Here is a 20,283-nt window from a genome sequence, read left to right on the forward strand (position 1 = left end):
GGGCAAATATTGCATTTATCAATAAATCAGAAAATTAATCCAGGAAGGTAACCTTAACAAAACCAAACCAAAGTCCAAACAGGAAACACAGATTATGCCTACTTTGGTCTCTCATTCGGCTCTGCTTAGCCATACACTCCTTCCCAATTCTTTCCATAGCGAGACTCACTCCCCTTGGGTCTCTCCTGAAGGGATTTTATTCCAGAAGCTCCCGCTGGCCCTTGGCTTTCCCACCTTGCTCACGTGTCTTCTTTGACTGCCTGTGTTCTTTCTAGACGCCGAGGAAGGTCAAAATGTGCTGGTGTCACCACTAACTGAAAAGTCTTGACTTTATCTTAAAATCACTTTCTGTTTTGAGCTATTTTCTTCTCTCTTTTCTCTGCCAAACTGGTAAAGAAAGTTCTAGGATGTTTCATCAGGAAATTGCTGTACAAAAATCTATCACGCGAGCTTCTGTCACGTCTGAGATGCTGGTAGTGTGAAGGAAACAGAGAGAGACTCTAAGCCCAACAGTCTGAGGAGTGGGAAGGAATTCTGGCTGCTCTCATCCTCCCCTCACCCATGGGCCTCCAATCCCCAGCCACACAAGGGACCAAGGGACCGGACCCCTGGCATGCCAGCCTGTGCTAGGTTTGACACCAGCAGGGGCCTCCTGTCCCCTGTGTCCTGGCTGGCTGTGCCTCCCCTCAGCGGCCACGTCTTCCATGAAGCCTGAGCACTGCCTTTCAGTTCCTCATTCTCTCCCTTCCTGACCGCCACACCCTGAGAACATTCACCTGCACTTTGTCCTGTACAGAATCCTCAGTAGAGATAAAGCACCAAGCTCTGGAACCACAGTGCCTGAGTGCCAATCCCAGCTCTGCACTGGCTGGCTGTGGACCCTCCTCTGTGCCTTGGTTTTGCCACCTGTGAACCGGGGTACCTAGTTCAAGGTACTTCGTGGCCTTGATAAGGAAAGGAGAGCAAACGTGATATAGCCCTCACACGTAAGCAACTCTGAATGGTGCCTAGGACATAGCAAGTGTCCACTAAGTGTCAGTGGCTCATAGTTTAACAGAGGAAATCTCTTAACAAAATTACAAACCCTGATGGAAAGACAGCCTCACGGGGGCTTTTTGAAATGCTGCGTCATCTGTGGACAAAACCTGGGCTCCTGCGAGGAATAAGTACGAATCCAAGTAAACTAGAGCAAAAGCAGAATTCCTAAATGATGACCCAAATCCCTGGCACCAGAAAGGCAGCAGAGCGGCGTGGTGACCAGGCTGGGTTCTGCAGCCAGCTGAGCCTGGGTTAAGCCCTGCTCTGTCTCCCACTGGCTGGACCCCTGGGCTTTCCTGCGGTAAAGTGGAAGCAAAAGACGTGTGCGCCTCCCAGACTGTCTGCTCTGCTCAGCCCGCTGTCTGCTGGCTGCACCAGGAAGTTTCCATCCTCAGCCACCCTTGCCCACCCACTTGCAAAGGGCCATCCTGGTAAAAACTGGGTAATGAAAGCTTAAAAGTAAATTTCAGTTAAATCTGGGGACCGCCCATCCCGGGCGTGGGTCTATATATAGGTACTTAATAAGCATTCGAAATGGGTCTAGTGTTGATAAATTAGAATCGGGATCATTTCTGGCCCTTTCAGAGTTAGAAAATAATTTACAAAAGTGGTCTGAAATTGCTCCATAATTTCAAGTCAGAAGAATTCCCCTCTTACTTTCTAAGTCTCGTCTGCCACGTACAGCAACTGGGTCATCAGATAATTACCAGAGCACAAAGCAGAACAGTGCAAATCCTGTTTACCCAAACAGCTCTGGCTCCCAGGTCATCAAGCAGGCCACGTGTGGTCTCTTCTGGTCAGTGCTGATCGCTGCCGAGCCCTTTGCATTCAGTACAAAACACAAGCTCCCTCCAGAGAAGTACCCCCTCTCCTCTCTGTCCTCAGCCACCCTCAGGGCTGATGAGGGGGTCACTTCCGTATTCATCGCGTCAGCCTCCTCACCATCCTCCTGGCCTGAGACTAACATCAAGGCACAGCTGCACCCTCAGCCTCTTCCAGGTGAGGTGAGAATGAGCCTCTGCCCACGGCAATCAAGAGGAGAGGGACCCCCCCCCAAATCTGGCAAACCTCGGTTTCAAGAAAGGGGCTGGAACACAAAGGTGAGACAGACAGGGTTAGATTATGGCATAATGGGACGGCACCTGCCTAGCAAAGTCACAAATGCTTTTCTGGACTATGACACAGTGAACATAAAGGAAAATGTGGGCGGCTACTGCGAGTATTATTTGCAGAAATGACGGGATGAGGGGTGGCTTCCGAGGAAAAGTGTGACTCAGGACGATATATAGCCCTGGGCCATCAGCAGAGCTCCACTCATTACACCAAGGCAGTTGGAAGCTGCCCTCGGAGTGAGGCCACGCTGCTCCCTGGGCAGGTGCAGCTAAGGAGAGGGAACCATGGTCCTCCAGTGACATCCTGGTCCAAGATGTCCCATGTATGAACCCAGGGCAAGCCGTTACCCTCCTTGTCACATAAACTGGCTGCCCACCCACCGATGGGCAGGGGTGGCGAGTAGAGGCAGAGGGTTTAGCTGGACTTGTTGAGAGGTTGGAGAAGAGAGGACACTTTGTCATTATCTGTCACATGTACTGCTTCCGTGTAGCTGTCATCCAAGGTCACGTTCTGAAGTAATGCACAATGGTGGGACAGGAAAGGGAAGCCTGGCCCAAGAGGGAGCCTCAAAGGTGGGTCCTCCACTGGCCAGGTGCAGGTCTGTGGGTCACTTCACCCTGAGCAGGGGGTTATCAGAGAGCCAGCAAGGCTTATGCAGAGAGAAGGCGGGAGAACGAAGGAAGGAGGAAGGAAGGAAGAGGGAGAAGGAGGGAGTGAGTGGGGAGGGACATGTGTCAGGGCCTATGAGCATGCTGCAGCCACCCTGCCTCCAAGCCTCTGCTGCACACCCCTGGACAGCAGAGCTGACCCTGTCCTCCCAGCCTGCCCAGGCCCACCTCACTCCCCCAGGCCTTCCAAGACATCGGCCCGACAATGTCTTCCCAGAGCATTTCAACCCCCGTTACCATCACTGCCACAACCTACTTGCAATCTCAGGCATGTCCCCAGTGGGTTCCAAACAGGATAGAGTCATCTGCTACCCATTCCTTGATCAGCTCTCAGTTGACCCAGGACATTTATCAGCCTCTGTGAAAGCTCTGAGCTCTGCCAACTGTGCTGTGACTCTTGTCTGTCCCCATTTCTGACAGGGGATAAGAACCTGTTCCCACATCCCCTAGTGCAGGCCTGGCCTTGCTGAGATCACAGAGCCTCGCCTGTTCCAGGATGACACATGCCTGCACCTGCCCTTCACTTGCCCCTGGGGCCCCAACCTTGGCCTGGTCCTGTCCTCACCTCTCCACGAATCCCCTTCTCACACACAGCCCTGAATGCCTGCACCTCTGATCTGAGATCTAAATGCTTCTCAACCAAAAGGTGATAACATGTACCGGCATGGCCATCGGAGCAGACACTCACCGGTAAATGCCCAAGGAGAGGCGTGATACTGTCAGAAACATAGATGATGCTGCCGTCTGTTGTCACTGCGATAATGAAGCCATCTAATGCCTGTGGAAAATGCAACATTTGAAAGCTCCTTAGCAATGCTTTCATGGAGGAGCATGTTACCGAAATAAAGGATGATATTTTATGACACTGGCTTTGTTTTGTAATCCTCGGAATATTTCCATGGATAACCTCCCAGCGCTTTTCTGCCCTACACAGAAGATGGTTTCTTACAGAGAATTTGTTTAGCCCAGGAAAAGTGTTTGCAAAAGCACCACAGGTGCAGTGAAAATGGACCTATTGGTAACACAAAATAAAATTTAGCCATGGAAATTCCCTAAGGAGGTTTAGTGATAAGCACACTATTGTGCTGAATTAGAAAGATCACTATAACCATTGAAAACCATTAGCAATATTCTGTGGTCCCCATCGCCCCTACTCTTGTTACCACTTTGAGTCCACGGTAAACAGTTAACAAAAGATAATAGACCTCACAGAGGCATTAAAAACAGAAAGTGTGCTTGTCGGCCAAGGTAGACCTCTGCCTACATTCATTGCCACAGGAGAAATACTAGTTGAAAGAACTGTTTGTAAAGAACATTCACATTATTCCACAGGGACGAGTGGGTGTGGGGGGTTGTGTAACTCAACTGGATCCATAAGCATTATAGAATGTCTGAAAAATTCATTCATTTGAAGGTATCTACTGAGTGCCTACTATATGCTAGGCACACTGTCCTGGGTGCTGGAGGTGTAACAAGTTTCAGGTGGGCAATGTTTTCTTATGAAGCAAATACTTTGGCTGTTTTTAGATTCCTCACTGAGATTTATTTTTGTGCGGATGCTTGTGATGCTTTCATAAGATGCATCTGAAATTGATTTCTAAAATTCAGACTATGTAATTCAGCACAGAATCGGGTCATACTGGCAACTGGCTATCTGGGGTGCACCGATCAGATGGAAAAGAGTAAGAATGAAGCCTGCCTCAGCAGAAAACAAGTCATTGAATAATAAGCTCTGGTGGACTTTCACTGCAAACTTGTCACTGTCATTTTACTGACTATATCTTTAAAATACTATCTTCCCCAAAGCTGAGAATTTTTTCTGCTTTGAGGGGAAAAAAAAAGGTGAAATATGTGCTTAGAAGGCTCTGGAAACCTTTTGTATGCACTCAACCAGCTCCTGCCAGGGTGTTACTGGGAATCTGCCCCACCAGAAGGGCGTTTATGGTTCAAGTTGGGAGGGTGTGGCTACGTGCATGGCAGCAGGAGCCAGGAAGAGGCCACTAACTGTGCATGAAGGGCACCTTTACAACATGCCAAAGTGGAAAAGAGTTCTTTTCGCCAGGAAAATTAACACTAGGCTCATTTATTATCTTACATTTATGTATGGCAGGATTTCAGGCTGAAAAATCTATTACAGCACTCTTCTTAAATAGAACCCCATCCTTTTGGATTACATAAGTGGTTCTCGATTGGGGACAATTTTGGCAATGTCTGGAAACATTTTTGTTGTCACTACTGGAGTGGGTGGTGCTGGCATCTAGTGGGTGGAGGCCAGGGATGCTGTGAAACATCCTATAATGAACAGGACAGTCCCACAACAAAGAGTTACCACGTCCCAAATGTCAATAGTGCAAGGTTGAGAAATTCTGCATTAGATTAATGAGTTATAGCAAACAAAGGAGTACATCCCAGTAACTTGTATTTCTTTCCTATCCAAATATTTTTCTAAATCGTTTTTTAAATCATCTGTGCAGCCCTCCTGGAGGTGAATTTTTTTAAGGGGTGAGGGCACTGTTGATGACGTCACCTGGACCTTTCTGGAAAAAGCAGCCTGGAAGGCTGGGAAAAACAGGAGTGGTACAAATAGCCTTCCCGCACAGCAAGCCATGCCCCTCTTGAATTTGTAAAGTAAAGCGAGTGGGTGTTAAAGAGCTGAAGGTATTTATAGACGGAAGATAACTTTCATCAGCTCATTGGCATTTCCATCAAACGTACAAGAACTGAAGTGAGTCACTGCTTTAAGGAAGCTCACTGCGGTTTTGGAAGTCCCACCAGCAGCGCTGGAGAGTGATTCCACAGCAAGCGACTGCAAAGTGATGTGCCCCTGCCCACAGAAAGGTAATTCTGACAGGGATGTTTCCAAAGGTGTCGTAATGGTCCAGAATTTTATACCCGACACACAGCAGAGGGAAATGAAACCTCCTCTTTTTATCTGCCAGTTCCTGAATCTGATGGAACATTTCTTGTGTTCTCTGGGACAACCTCTGGGCTAAAAGATTGCTGTAGCTTTTCTGAATAAAATTAAGAAATTCCACAACCTTCCTAATCCCCAGTCAACACGAGCTTTCCCTCCTTTTGAGTCCCCTTGTTGAAATGCTTATAGCCACAGTCAGGCCTGCAATCGGGTCAGTTTTGCTTTTTGAAACTTCCCAGCTGTGTGAGTCCTGGAGTCTGGTCTTGGACCTTGTGAGAGAAGAGGGAAGATGGAGGGATCACACGCAGAGGGCGCTGGCAGTTCCCTGGGGGGCGTGATGGGTTCTCTCCTGGGCTCTGTCATTATTTAAAAGAGGGAACAACCCGGCCACCAAGACATGGTCTCTGGATTCCTCATGTTCTCTGAGATGGCTCTGAAAATAGGACAGGGATGTGCAGCTGGAGAGGGACCCACACCATGGAGAAGCTGCACCATGGGCAATGATGACATCATCCTGGGAGGACCCACCCCACCCCCGATGCTAGGGCTCAGGCCATCCGAGAAGGGACCGCGGGGAGCTCCAGCTGCTCCACACCAGTGTGTGTCTGCTGACGAGCAACAGGCTGGGAGAGGAGCCTCACATAGCCAGAGATAAACCAGAAGTACTAGCTGGTGGGTTTCCCAGACTACTCAGAGCTGCAGTGCACTCAGAAGGCTGCTGCTTGTGAGGCCTGATTTCAGATCCAATCCATTCATCTAGCAGGACTTCCTTTTCATCTGCTTCATGGAGTCTATGCTAGAGCAGCGGAAAGGGCATAAAGACCATCTGTGGAAATCTAAAAGGCTAGACATTCCAGTCTCCTGAACCTTAGTTCTGCCTTCCAGCCCCGAAATGTACCCATTTTTAACTTTATACAAGCCTTATTTCCTCTAGTACTTTTGATACTTTGAAACTCACTAGGGAAAAAAAAAAGCATTGTGCTACAGGCTCTTAAAAAAAGGCTGATGCTATAGGGTTATGTGTTTTAACTACTTTTCCATAAGAATTAAAAGATAAATTGATTTATGTAAAGTAGCATAATGATGCATTAATTCAACATTATATTTCACTAGCTGCTTTAAATTTAACATACTTAAAAATGCATTGCTTCTGCAGAAAGTTCTGTATTTTCTTTAAATATAGTTCACATGTAGATTTAAGTATCTTTCATCTTATGCAAATGTTCATTAATGCGTTTATATTTCATAATATTTGGACGTCTTCATTCTGGCATTTTCTTACTCCAGTACTTTCTGTTTTCCGAATAGTTAATCTATGTAAATTGAAGTTTACATCACTCTTATATAGGCACATAAGATGAGAGAGAGAAAGATTTAGCCCAAGAAGCCACCCTCTGAACTCCCTGCCGGGAACCACTGGTCCATGGCCAGCATCTAACCTCCTTTTGCTGAACTTGGCTGTCCCAGTTCTCCTCTTTCTGGTCAAGGGCCCAGTTCCTCTGCCCACCCCCCTGCCATATCCATACACCTCCAGCCTTATCCCCAGGTCAGAAGTCAGGGCAGATGTTCTGTTGAGACTTGTCCTCATCTCTACTGAGGAATTTCACCCATAGATAGATACACGATATTGAGGAAGGCCACTCGTTCAGATCAGCCAGGTTTTCACAAATATATCCCTGCAGACAAATGTGGGCACCTAACCCAGAGGGAGAAACGTGAGCATCTCACTCGGCACAGAAAGGCTGGCCAGGGAGGCACAGGGTCACTAGTAGGGTTGACAGCCACATGCCATATTGATGTAATATGAGCTCAAGGTAAAAGCATAACTTTAAAGGAAGACTCTTATTTTCAAAATGTGAAAGGGAGAAAAATATAATCATTGCATTCTAAAGAGGAGCTTCTCTGTGTCAAATACCAGTGTAGGCTAACATAATTTCCTTTCCCTCTTTCCCCTCTCTCTGGCTACCTACAACCTGCCCCCTGCCAGCTCCCTGGCTAGGTGTCCTCTGGTTGTGAGACCCTGAGGGGGCCGCCTGCAGTCACTGTGGTGATACCTCACGGCTACATTCGATTCTGTGATTCTTGCGTACATGGCCCAACTCAGTGGCCACAACGTAAGTGACAGCAGGCAGCACCCCAGGAGGACATCTGTTTCAGGACCAAGTCTTTCCAGGGTCAAGAACAGTTGTTTCCTTTGGGCACAGGGACTTATTTGGAACAAGCAGCTACATTTTAATCGGCAACTCATTAAGCTAATTTGAAAGTATATTTCACCTCCAACATCAGCTGGGTGAATTCTTCATTACTGAGGAATGAAGGCTTCCAGTCTTGCTGAATGTCACAGATTTCTGTTTGCGCTGAGACTTCTAAAAAAAAAGACACAAATAAACTTTTATAGTCCACGGCACCTAGCAATTGGGATTAACAAATGAAACACATATAACTTCTATGTAATTTTGTATTACTCTATGTGCAGTTGAATTTAAGAAACCAACATAAGGAAGTATGTCACCCTGATTTTCCAGGGACTGGGAACTTTGGGTTTCATGGACTTAAAATCCTTCTGATGTTCTCACACCCCTTTAATGAGGCTTTGGGGAAGACAGTACCCCACCCTCTGCATGGGTGTAGTGCCTGCCACGTGCAGGTGGCACAATGCTCTTGGATTTCTACATCACAAACCCCGCCGTCAGCGGTTGGAATTAGGTAGCTACCACCTAGCAATGCAACAGGAATAAAGACTGGGATTGTGGGACACTTCACAAGCTGCTTCGTCACAGTCGAGGTGAAGCAAAACACTTCAGAGTTTAAAATTCCACAAACACCTTAGGCTTGTGGTAAATAACCCACTGTGTTATGCAGAATGTTCCATATTTTCCAGCATTTCCATTACTGAAGTATAACGTGCTATACTAACACACATTACTTAGTTGCTTTTAAGGCAAGAACTTAACTCTTCGCAAAACTTTTTTGGGTTAATCTATAGTTTACCCATCTCACGTAACCACTTTGTACTGAAAACATTATTCACGTTTGTAAATTTAAATAGTCATTGGCCTACACAGGACTTCTTAAATATTCTAGTTCTTCTGCACTTTTGAAAGAATGTTTTGTTCTATTATTAAATTATCTGATAAGGTTATCACAGTTTAGCTCAAATGTGATATCAAATATATTTGTTTTTCCTTTAGTTTATCCTCCATCTTAAACCAACATTTTGCTCTACTTTATGTAGTAAGAGATTTCTTTAGGGATTATTTTCTCGGTGCTAGGAAAAATGTAAGCACATAAGACTTATACCTCAGAAAATAAAACTAACCTGTTTAACAACTTCCTGGACAATGCAAAATTTCCAGGCAGATAATCTTAACTTTAAACCAGGAGAAAGATTCAAGGCTCTCTCCTTTGCTCCTGTGTTTTTGGTAATCTCTCTTACATGGAGTACGGGGAATGACTTCTGCCATTTGAATGAATGCAGTGGTTACTCAGGCACAAAGCATGTGAAGAGCTAAGTCACACACATGTGAATCTGCAAACCTTTACTAATTCTATGACCCAATGTTCCCGGCAATGCTCAGCTCTACTGGGAAGGTTTCTTCCTTCAAGATGTCAGAACAAGTTGCTGCTGCTGCTGTTATACAGTTGGATTCTTGTCTTTGTGATTTTAAAGGAGCACAAAAGAGCTGCTAGGAGCTCTTGGTAACACAGGAAGAAAGCCAGGAGAGGAAACCATGCCAGCAGTCAGGCAGGCAACACCGCTGGAGAGGGTGCTCAAGGGAGGTTCAGCGTGTGGGGTCACCGCACAGTGCTGGGCGCCATGATGCACATGGTGAAATGCATCATGGGAAGCAGAGGCAGGGCGCCACGCACAGATCTCAGCAGGAGAGCGTGCTGCCGGGCTGGCCCAGGTGAGGGAGAGAGGGTGAAGCTCCTAGTTCTTCAAACAAATGGTGCCACAGTTCTACACCCTAAGAAAACAGATGGACCAAGGATGTGCTAATATATTAACCCCACTAATGTCCTCTTCTTTTCCCCACAAAGTACATTCATCTGTAAGACTCTTTTGACCATTAGGATCAAACTGCGGATTAATTCTCCAGGAGAGGAGTCTTTATGGCAGCCCAAATTTCATTTAGATAGAGGCCCATTCAACTTAACGTGAAGGAAAACGAAAGACCCGTTCCTTTTACATAAGTCATTTTTGGATTATTTTTCCATACGGCTGGATATTTTCTCAATACCAGCACACTAATGCTGAAAGCAGCCATTTCACTCACTCTGTATTTCAACAATTCGAGTAGAGTCCTTGGAAGTTAAGGTTCAATTCAGAGCATATTAAAAAAATATATAAGTTAGATAAGATGTCTCAAAGCGAGGAAAAAACATTACACTGGGAAGTAATATTTATTGCTGTAACCATGTCTCCACTGGCATTTGATGCGATCAATGTCGTAAGGCACAAGTGACAGGGCAGGATTAGCAAAGAGGGATGGTCAAAGTGGTTTCTAAATTTCGAGGAAAACAAAACCACCTGGGAGCCATTTTTGCAGGAAACTATTGCAATTACCAGCCAAACCCCAAAATGCTACTCTGCTATAACTTGCAGTTGTGCCCTAGAGTGCTCAGCTCTGGTATGTCTGAACAAGGAGCAGCGCATCTTTGGGCTGTATGTGGTCAAAGAAAAGTCTGGAAATTGGGGTAGAAACTACTGCAGAGCTGGGTAAATATCACCCTGTCCAATAGGGACATCTCTCCTTGTGCTGCAGCCCTCCCACCCCACTCCCCATTCATGCAGGCAGACACATTAGAGAGACATAAATGAGAAATGGGATTTGATGCTGGGAGAAAATTTCATTAAATCAGCTTGAGCCTCACCCAGGAAGAGGATAACATGTAGGGCAGCCAGGCCGTGCAGAACTAACATTTATGTGGATTTGGATAAGGATGTTCAATATGCCCTGCTATCTATATAATTCAGAGATTCCTCTTTTATAATAGATACTGTTAACACACAATTTCGCTACAAAGACATGCGGTCAGATTTTCATTTTGATTTGGACTACTTCAAAGAGAACAAGTGTGCAACCCAGGATTAAGATTTATTTCCCAAGCTGAGAAAATAACAATGCTTGGAAGATTACTGAGGAAAGAGCTAAATAACTACAACGACGACTTGGACCTGATCATCTTTCCTTATTTATCATGTGGTCTCCTTTTAGCATGAAGGCAGAAGCATGTCTAACTCCATAGTTCCTAATCCTGGCTGCACACTGGAGTCCCCTGCGGAGCTTTAAAAATACTGATGCCTGGGCCTTACCTAGCAGTTACCTGGTAAAGGCTCTCCAGCCCCCACCACAAAAAGCCCTGCTCTGCAGCACCTGCCCATTTCTGTGGTGTATGTACTCTTATCATGGCTGATTTCAAGCTACCAACTTGATGTCAACTGGCTTACAAAAGTTCTGAAAATTTAACAGGCCTCTCTTGCAAGCTGCTACGAGCTGGTTCCAGCACACCACTGGGGTCCCAACCCCAGAGATTCTGAGGTATTGGTCTACGAGGTGTTAACCAGTTATACGTATTTTTAAAAAGCTCCTCAGGTGATTCTAGTGGGCAGCCAAGGTTGGGAATCAGTAGTCTAAATGGACACACTCATGGACAGCTATGGTGCAGCCATGACATAAATATCTACGAGCCCCATGAAGCATGTCTTGAGGAGAAGTAGCACAGTGTAGTGTCAAAAACTTGGGTTCTGGAGACAGGCAGCTGGGTTTAGACGCCACATCTTCCCGGCTGTCTGACTTGCATGAGTGACGTAACCTTGTGTGCCTCAGTTGCCTCATCTGTGCACCGGCACTAGCTCAAAGTGCTGCTGTGAAGCTTAGAGCAGAGCCCGTAGAACAATGCATGGCTCGTGGTGAGCCCTGAATAAATGGTGACCATCATTATTCCCTATTTTGTTGCAGACACCTGCAGAGGCCATGACCATTATGACTGTAAGTAAAGGAAGGTGGTTGTTTGGTTTTTGCTTTAATTCAAATTTTGGTCCAAGCAACCACTCTATTTCTCCATAAAGTCTGCCATGGAACTGCTGCTTTCTTTGGAATATGGAATCACAGAGATGAGTGAGATCCCGGTGTGATCCCGGTTGTGTTTGAGCGGGTTGTGGGGAGTAGGCCTTCATCTTATGAAAAAGGCAAGATGAGACAGGCACTCCCGGTGTTTGGAGGCTGCATTTCTGCTGACTGATCCTTTCCAGGGCCCAGATTTGACAATTCTGTAATTCCACAGCAGACAGAGCCCAGCATAAATGTCACACTGATGAACTTGATCCCGGCTGGCCTACTTAACAGCTGTCCTGCTTCTCAGTGGCACTGACCTAGTTTGAGTAATTTGCACAAAATATCTTGGCAATCAAACCAACCTGCTATTTCACTTGGATAAATTATTATTTAGGAAATAAAACCATTCTGATTAAATTATTGGGGCAATCAAATACTGCTGTAACACTTTATTCCAATCCTGCTTGATTGGTCTTCCCTGACTTTTAATGAAAGCAATTAGCATGTTCTTTACTCTTCCCTTGGGCAGCTTTGGGAAAAAAATAGGAGGATATATCATTACTGTCACATTTTTAATAGGCATATACAATTATAAAAGAAATAATAAAAGAATAAGAAGTATAACGAAACTTTCAGATGTTCCAGCCGCACCCTTTTCCATGAAATCATCTTGTCTAGGAAGATGTTCAGTGGAAGAGAAGCACCCCCATAAGCACAGAACTGTAATTATTTCCTCACTAGTTCTGACATTTCTGACTTTATTATGTTTGGTGTCATGGTTAAAGAAAAGATCCTGCTTTTCCTGCTTGTTAATAGATCCTTAGCCCTCTTAACTGTTCTCTGCATTTTTGTACCATCCTGGGTGATTAGCAGGATAGGTGTGATTAGCACCAAGAGGTAAAAGGGCTTTTAGGAGAGTAAAAGGGAGAAAGTGGCTTGAGAAAGACACATGTTCAAGAATGGATTTGAGTGGTAAGTTCATGTGGTGGAATACTATATACCAGTGAAGAGGAACTAGCCATAGCACCAGGAGAATGTGGATGGATCTCACAGACACCATGTGCATAATAGTGATTCCATCTGATGAGGTTCCCACAGGTGAGACCAGCCTATGGTGCTGGAAGTCAGAATAGAGGTTACCTCTGGGTACAGCACAGGTAGATAGGAAGGGACATCTACTGGGAAAGCTTCTATTTCTTGAGCCGGGTGTTGGCTCCCCAGCTGTGTTCACTCTGTAATAATTCATTCAATCATACAGCTATGATGTGTGTATTTTCCATATGTGTTGTACTTTTATAAAGTATGAAAAGGTTAAAAAAGAAAAAGAATGGGCTGGGTGAGGTGGCTCACACCTGTAATCCTAGCACTTTGGGAGGCCAAGGCAGGATGATCACTTGAGCTCAGAAGTTCAAGACTAGCCTGAGCAAGAGGGAGACGCTGTCTCTGCTAATGATAGAAAAATTAGCCAGGCATGGTGGTACAAGCCTGTAGTCCCCGCTACTTGGGAGGCTGAGGCAGGAGGATCGCTTGAGCTCAGGAGTTCGAGGTTGCAGTGAGCTGTGATGACACCACTGCATGCTCTACCCAGGGTGACAGAGTGAGACCCTGTCTCAAAAAAAAAAAAAAAAAAGGAGTGCTGAGATAGCTGGATATTCACATTCTAAAGAATGAATTTCAACTTCCTATCTCAGACATCCACAAAACTAACTCAAAATGGATCAAATCTCTGAATACTTAACCTATAGTTTAAAACCATAGAACTCTTAGGAAAAAACATACATGAGTCTTCATTACTTTAGATTAGGCAATGGTTTCTTAGAAATGATACCTAAAGCACAAATAATCAAAGGGAAAAAAATAAGCTGGACATTATTAAAATTAAAACCTTTATGTGTCAAAGGACATCATTGAAAAGGTGAAAAGATAATCCACAGAATGGGGGAAAATATATGCAAATTATATATCTGATAAGGGTTTAGTGTGCAGAACATATAAGGAACACTTACAACTCAAGAGTAAAAAGATAAATAAACAACTCAATTTAAAAATGGGCAATGGATTTGAATGGACATTTCTCCAAACAAGATATACAAATGGCCAGTAAACACACAAAAAGATCATGAAACATGCAACACCATTAGTCACCAGGGAAATGCACATCAAAACCACATGAGATGTGCTTACACCCACTAGGGAGACAACAACAATCATCATCACCATCATCATACTAATAATGACAATAACAAGTGTGTTGGAGAGGGTGTGGAGAAACTGGAACCCTCATACACTGCTGCTGGGAATGCAAAATGGTGTAGCCACTTGGGAAAACAATTTGGAATTTGATCAAAAAGTTAAATATTAGTTACCATTTGACCCAGAAATTCCACTCTTGGGAATATAACCAAGAGAAGTGAAAACACGTATTAACTTAAAAATGTGTACATGGCTGTTTAAAGTAGCATAATTCATAATAGCCCCAAATTAGAAACAACCCAAATATTCATCAACTTATAAATGGATAATCAAAATATGGTATATAGCCATACAGTGGAATGTCATTTGTCCATAAAATAGAATGAAGTACTACTAACACATGCTAAACACAGATGCCCAAGTGAAGAAGCCGTATGCAAAAGACCATATATTCTACAATTCTATTTGTATAAAATGCCCAGAATAGGCAAATCCATAGATAGAAAACAGACTAGTGGTTGTTAGGACCTGGGGTCAGGGGGAACAAGGGAAGTGACTGATCATGAGTACAGGATTTCCAGGTTTGTTTGTTGATTTTATTTGTTTTTTGAGACAGGGTCTTTCTCTGTCCCCCAGGCTGGAGTGTAGTGGTGTGTTCAGCTCACTGTAACCTCAAATTCCTGAGCTCAAGTGATCCTCTCATGTCAGCCTTCCAAGAAGCTAGGACTACAGGTGTGAGCCACCGTGCCCCACGGGGTAAAGGGTTTCTTTTTGGAGTGACGAAATTAGATAGTGGTGATGATTGCATACTCTTGTAAAAATACACTAAAAACCACTGCACACTAAAATGGTGAATTTTATGGTATAGAAATTATATCTTAATAAAAATACAATAGATTTGACATTAAGTAAATGAATTATTTTCAATTTATTTTTTTCACAGTGTAGCTCAGAAGACCAAAGAGTTTGGAGGCAGTGGCAGAGGACGAAAAAGCTCCTACGGTCTGACCCAGCAGGAAATGAGTACTTGAGCACCGCCTCTGCTCAGGGGTGAATGCCAGACACTTGCTCCAGGGATTTTTGATGAAGACTTTCCCACAGAGAATGCCACCCCTCTCGGGCCGGGTGTTACCTGCGAGGTGCTCTGGAGTCTCTTGTCTGGTTAATAAAGCAATCTGGGAGGTGAGTGCCTTCTCCCCACCAGCTGGAGATGGGCTCTCACAGAGGGTGTCTTTGAAAGGGGAAGCCTACGACTGTGGGGTTGGGCCTGGCGGGGAGAGAGAACCAACCAGGAAGACTGACTGATGGAGCTGGGGCCATGTGGAAAGGGCAGGGTGGAGTTAGAATGGAGGAGCGTGACTTTTACCATTGTGTTTCTGCAGAAATCCGATGACCTTCTCCAACACGGTGGTTTTGTCCATTTTCCGCGTGTTGCCAGGGAGCATGGAGCTGAGCTCTTTGATGAGAACATTGAACTGGTCCCGACGCTTCTTCTCAGACTTGTTTCGAGAAGCTCTGTAAACACAAAATGCATAGGTTACCGGAACATTCCACTTCATAAAGGCTTTGTTTTGAAATGGAGGTACTTTGTAATAGACCATGTTCTATTGTGATCATCTTACCAAAAACTGTTTCAGGAAGGTAATGTTAGACACATTTCAGAGCTGAGTAATGGAGATAGAAAATGTTTTGCTAGACTCTTGGCCACAGAGAGAGACAGCATTAATAATCACTAAGTTCTGACTCAGATGCAACGTTTTACCCAGATTAGCTCCGTGGCCAGATGCTGCTCACTCTGACTTCAGAGACCAAGTGACACACTTCTTCTTGCCACTGCTGCACTCTGAAAGCCCTTCCTCAGGCTCAAACCACATTTCCCTCACCCCCAGAGCACCCAGCCTGGTGCCAGGGCACAAGGAGTGGCCAGGTGTCCTGCGTGTGCCACCAGGGCACACCTGGTCCCTGCCCCCAGGAGCTTCCCATCCTGTTGGGGAGACAAGGCATACCCTGCACAAAACAGTCTGTAAGCTGTGCAGACCCGGGGCTGACGTATGACAGGTACTGCATGTGGCTGTCAAGCTGCTAAAAGCAGCTGAACCCTTTTAAAAAATGACATGAAGGAAACTCAAATGCATATCACTAAGTCGCAGATGCCAGTCTGAAAAAGCTACATACTGTATGAGTCCAACTATATGACATTCTGGAAGAGGCAAAACTATGGAGACAGCACAAAGATCAGTGGTTGCCAGGGGTTAGGGAGGGATGAAAAGGCGGTGCACAGAGGATTTTTAGGGCAGTGAAAACTACTTGGTATGACACCACCATGGTGGATACATGTCATTATACATTTGTCCAAACTCGTAGAATGTGCATCACCAAAAGTGACCCCTAATGTTAGCTATGGACTCTGGGTGAGGATGATGTGTCAATGCAGGTTCATCAGTTGTAATTAACATCCCACTCTGGTGGGGGAATGTCAATAGTGGAGGAGGCGGTGGGGAGGATGGGGGAGTATGAAAAAATTGCTGTACCTTCCACTCAATTTGGCTGTGAGCCTAGAACTGCTTTAAAACATAAAGTCTATTTTTTAAAAAATGACATCCTACACTGCACACCTATAGAAGAGACCAAAGTGAATCTGCTCAGTTTGAGGGGAGGGGACCTCTCCTGAGCCACCGAGGCCCCTCTGAGGGACCCTAGGATCCCTGGGAACTGGAATAGGGAATCACAGCTCTAGGGGCTGCTGTAACAGACAATCCAACACACACAGCAGAAAGCCCTCCCCTGAGCAAGCCGTTTGAGGGGCCTTGATCAGACAACACGCTGCAGCCCTTCGCCAACAATCAGCTAATTCGAAGGAGATCCAGGGCTGGGAGAGCTGACCCACTCACTCTTCCTCCCAAATTCACCCAAGGTGTACTTGTTCTAGAATGTTGGCTCCCTGAGAAAGAACAGGGCCCCACTGGCAGAGCCCATCAAACATGGTCTGCTTGCTGGTCCAGGGACCCCAGGGCTTGGGGGTCAAGGTTCCTGGGGGAGCTAACCACTCATCAGGAGGCTCCCGGCCAACATGTGGTCAGGACAGAGGGTGCTGGAGGATGGAGATACACCTCCCTTGGGGCAGGTATCAATATCGACTCTGCTTCCCCCAGCAGCCCTTGGAAACATAAGGGCACACTCCAACATCCTAGACACCAGGATGGCCGTAACCACCCTGCGTGCCTCTGCCCAATTACACACAACCTGTCTTTATTTCAACATACATGTTCACAGCTCATTTGATATTGACTATATCTCAATTTGGGCTATTTCCTGATAATATTTGAGCAATCCTCCAAAGCCCACTTAAAGTTTGTGGTCACTACCGTTCATCTAAAGGGTCTTTTCCTTATCCTTGGGGCAGTGAAACTACTTTCCCCTCCTTCTTATCTGCTCTTGGATTTGGGGTTAAGGCATTTCTACAAAGCAGAGCCACTCTCTTTCCATGTGCTCTCTCACATCACAGGCTAACTGCAGGTGTGGCCGCAAGATGCTGAGGTGTCTTGTTGCAGGTCCAGGCTAAAAAGCACAGTGTTCAAACACATGGAGAGAAGAAAGGAACCCTTTAACTTTCTGAGTGACTGTCTATGCATTATAAATAATTTTTTGGCCTAGATTTTAGAGTGACATGCAACCTCCTTAGCCAAAAAAAGCTCTGTTCCTGCCCTAGTTTGCCCATTATAAATTATTTGTGAGCCAATAACACCCAGCTCATTATTGCTCTGTTCTCTTCTTCAATGGGTGTAATGACGACCAACACGGCCTGGCAGAGGCTCCAATGAAGGTTCATATCATTAGTGATAAAAACACAAGCTTGTTTCCGTCAGCCTCTGCCTGGGACATGCCATGGTGCCCACTGGAAATCGGTCACCGTCATCTGGCTCCGCAGCTATGAGGCCAGAGAAAGAAAATGAACCTGGAATGACCTTCTTTCCAACAAGGAGGTACGCTGGGCAGGCCCCGAGACCACCACACACAAGCACTGGGTGGACAGGATGAAAGACACTTCAAAAATTGGGCTTTGGGTTCTTTTTTAAGGTGTTATTGACATTGAATAAAATTCACCCATTTTAAGTGTAGAGTTGGGTGAATTTTGGTAACTGTGTAACCAACACCACAACCAAGATATACAACATAATGTACACATGTCCCCTCACCCTAACAGGTTTTTTCCCGTGTCTTTGTTGTGGATCCCCCAACCACAGCCACAGGTAACCACTGATCTGTCAACTTAGCGCCACCTTTTCTAGAATTTCATGTAAATGGAATTACATAGTATGTAGTCTTTGACTTTTATTTAGCACAAAGTTTGTGAGATGCATCCATGTTGCTGCACATATTAATATTTCATTCCTTTTTACAGATGACTAGTACTTTGTTGCATGAATATGCTACAACATTTGGGTTGTTCCCAGGTGGGGAGTATTAAGAATAATGCCATTCTGAATACTTGTGTACAGATCTCTGTGTAGACACAGGCATTCATTTCTCTTGGGTAAATCCAGAGGCATGAAATTGCTGGGTCATATGCTAAACATATTTTTAACCTTATAAGACATGGCCAGACTATTGTACAAAGCTGGCTAGACCATTTTTGCATTTCCACCAGCAGCGTATAAAGTGTCCCAGTTGCTACAATTCTTGCCAACACTTGATACTGTCAATCATTTTTTTTTTTACTTTAGCTACTGAAGTGTTATGTTTGTGGTTTCAATTCGTGTTTCCTGATGACTAGTGATGTTGAACATCTTTTTGCGTGCTTAATGGCCATTCATATATCTCCTTTGGTGAAGTGTTTGTTCAAATCTTCTGCCTCTTTTTCAATTGGATTGTTGTTGTCTTCTTGAGTTTAAGAGAGAGAGAGGGAGAAGGGGGAGACAGAGAGAGAGAGAGAGAGAGGAAGGAAGGGAAGGGTATGTGTGTGTATGCTTTGAATATACATTGATATAAGCCTCACCCTTTGATTTTCGAATGTGGGGCTCAGAGAGCCCTAGGTTATCTGTTCTGAAGTGCCTTTATTGGCCATCTTGGGAAGTTTGGTTACATAGTTAACATTTGCTGGGCACTGACTATATAACAGGTACCATATGACCTGCTCTACATATAATGAATTTAATCCTCACAACAACCCCATAAGGTAGGTACTATTATCATCCCCATTTCACAGGGAAGGAGCTGAGGCACCGAGCGGCTGTGTAACTCACCGGCATCACAGACTAGGAAGTGGCGGCGCAGGCTGGCTCCAGCACCCACGCCACGAAGCAACGCACTCTCCTGCCTCGTCCTATAGCTACCCCCAAATCACTGTGGCATGATCCATCATGGAGCTATGGACACAGTGCTCCAGGAGCACAGAACTGAGAGTGACTAATTCTGGCTGCTTAAATTTATAGCACAGAAACTAAACACACCATTCAGAAAAACGGCCTTGCACGCTAACAGGACCCCAGTGTTTGTGTTCCCCGTCGGTGGAGGATACTGCAGAGAACCAAGGGAAGATTGTGACTCCAGCCCCAGCTCCTAGGAAGAGCGGCCTTTCCCACTGTCATGGTTACCTGTGGTTGTCAGCATGCCTGCTCACCAAATATTTCTGGTTTGCCTTCTAGACAGAGTAGGATTGCACTTCCCTGCCCCTGGAAGTTAGGCGTGGCCCCATGACTCACCTAGGCCAAGAACCTGTCGGCACAAATAGCATGGTTGGTCCTCAGGAGAAGCATGGAGTGTCCGTGTATAACCTACCCCATTCCTTCTTCCTACCTCGGCAACAAGAGAGATGAAGCCTCTCCCATCCTGGTCTCTGAGTGGGGACATCTCACAGCGAGGGCCCCGGCAGCTCTGTGTTACACATACTGGGTTTACTGAGATTTGGGATTGTTTGTTTCCACAGCACAATGCAGCCTATCTGGATGGACTGAGGCAGAAAGTCACCCATGGGGCCTGAACTCAATGATCCGTTTAACTGCAATATAGACAGTGGGGGAACAGGTTACCTTCCAGGCCCCATCCTTGGCATTAACGGGACTTTACATTTTTAAATTGCTTTTAATTGACTAATAATAATATAGATATTTATGGGGTACAATGTGATGTTTCGATATGTGCATACAATGTAGAATGATTAAATCAAGCTAATTAATGTACCCATCACGTCAGTTACTTTTTGTGGTTAGACATTTGAAATGTACTCTCTTAGCAATGTTGAAATACACAATACTGTACAATATCATTAACTATAGTTACCCTACTGTACAACAGATCT

The 20,283-nt window shown here is 45.2% G+C and overlaps 1 protein-coding gene across 3 annotated transcripts in view; it reads right to left on the reverse strand.

Annotated features, from left to right (window-relative positions):
* NPAS2 (neuronal PAS domain protein 2) overlaps positions 1–20,283 on the reverse strand; it is a 143,005-nt gene that overhangs the window by 50,010 nt on the left and 72,712 nt on the right. Inside the window, exons 1-3 of one of the 3 annotated variants that reach the window (XM_045550254.1) lie at positions 15,352–15,619; positions 8,008–8,099; positions 3,508–3,597 (exon numbers count right to left, since the gene is read on the reverse strand). In XM_045550254.1, coding sequence (XP_045406210.1) covers positions 3,508–3,597; positions 8,008–8,099; positions 15,352–15,586 — 417 coding nt within the window. In that variant the 5' untranslated portion in view covers positions 15,587–15,619. Of the gene's footprint in view, positions 1–3,507; positions 3,598–8,007; positions 8,100–15,351; positions 15,620–20,283 lie in introns of those variants that run through there. The other 2 variants (XM_045550257.1, XM_045550256.1) reach the window with 2 other exon arrangements.

Source organism: Lemur catta, chromosome 4 (genome assembly GCF_020740605.2).
Source record: "Lemur catta isolate mLemCat1 chromosome 4, mLemCat1.pri, whole genome shotgun sequence".
In the NCBI taxonomy this organism is placed as follows: domain Eukaryota; kingdom Metazoa; phylum Chordata; class Mammalia; order Primates; family Lemuridae; genus Lemur; species Lemur catta.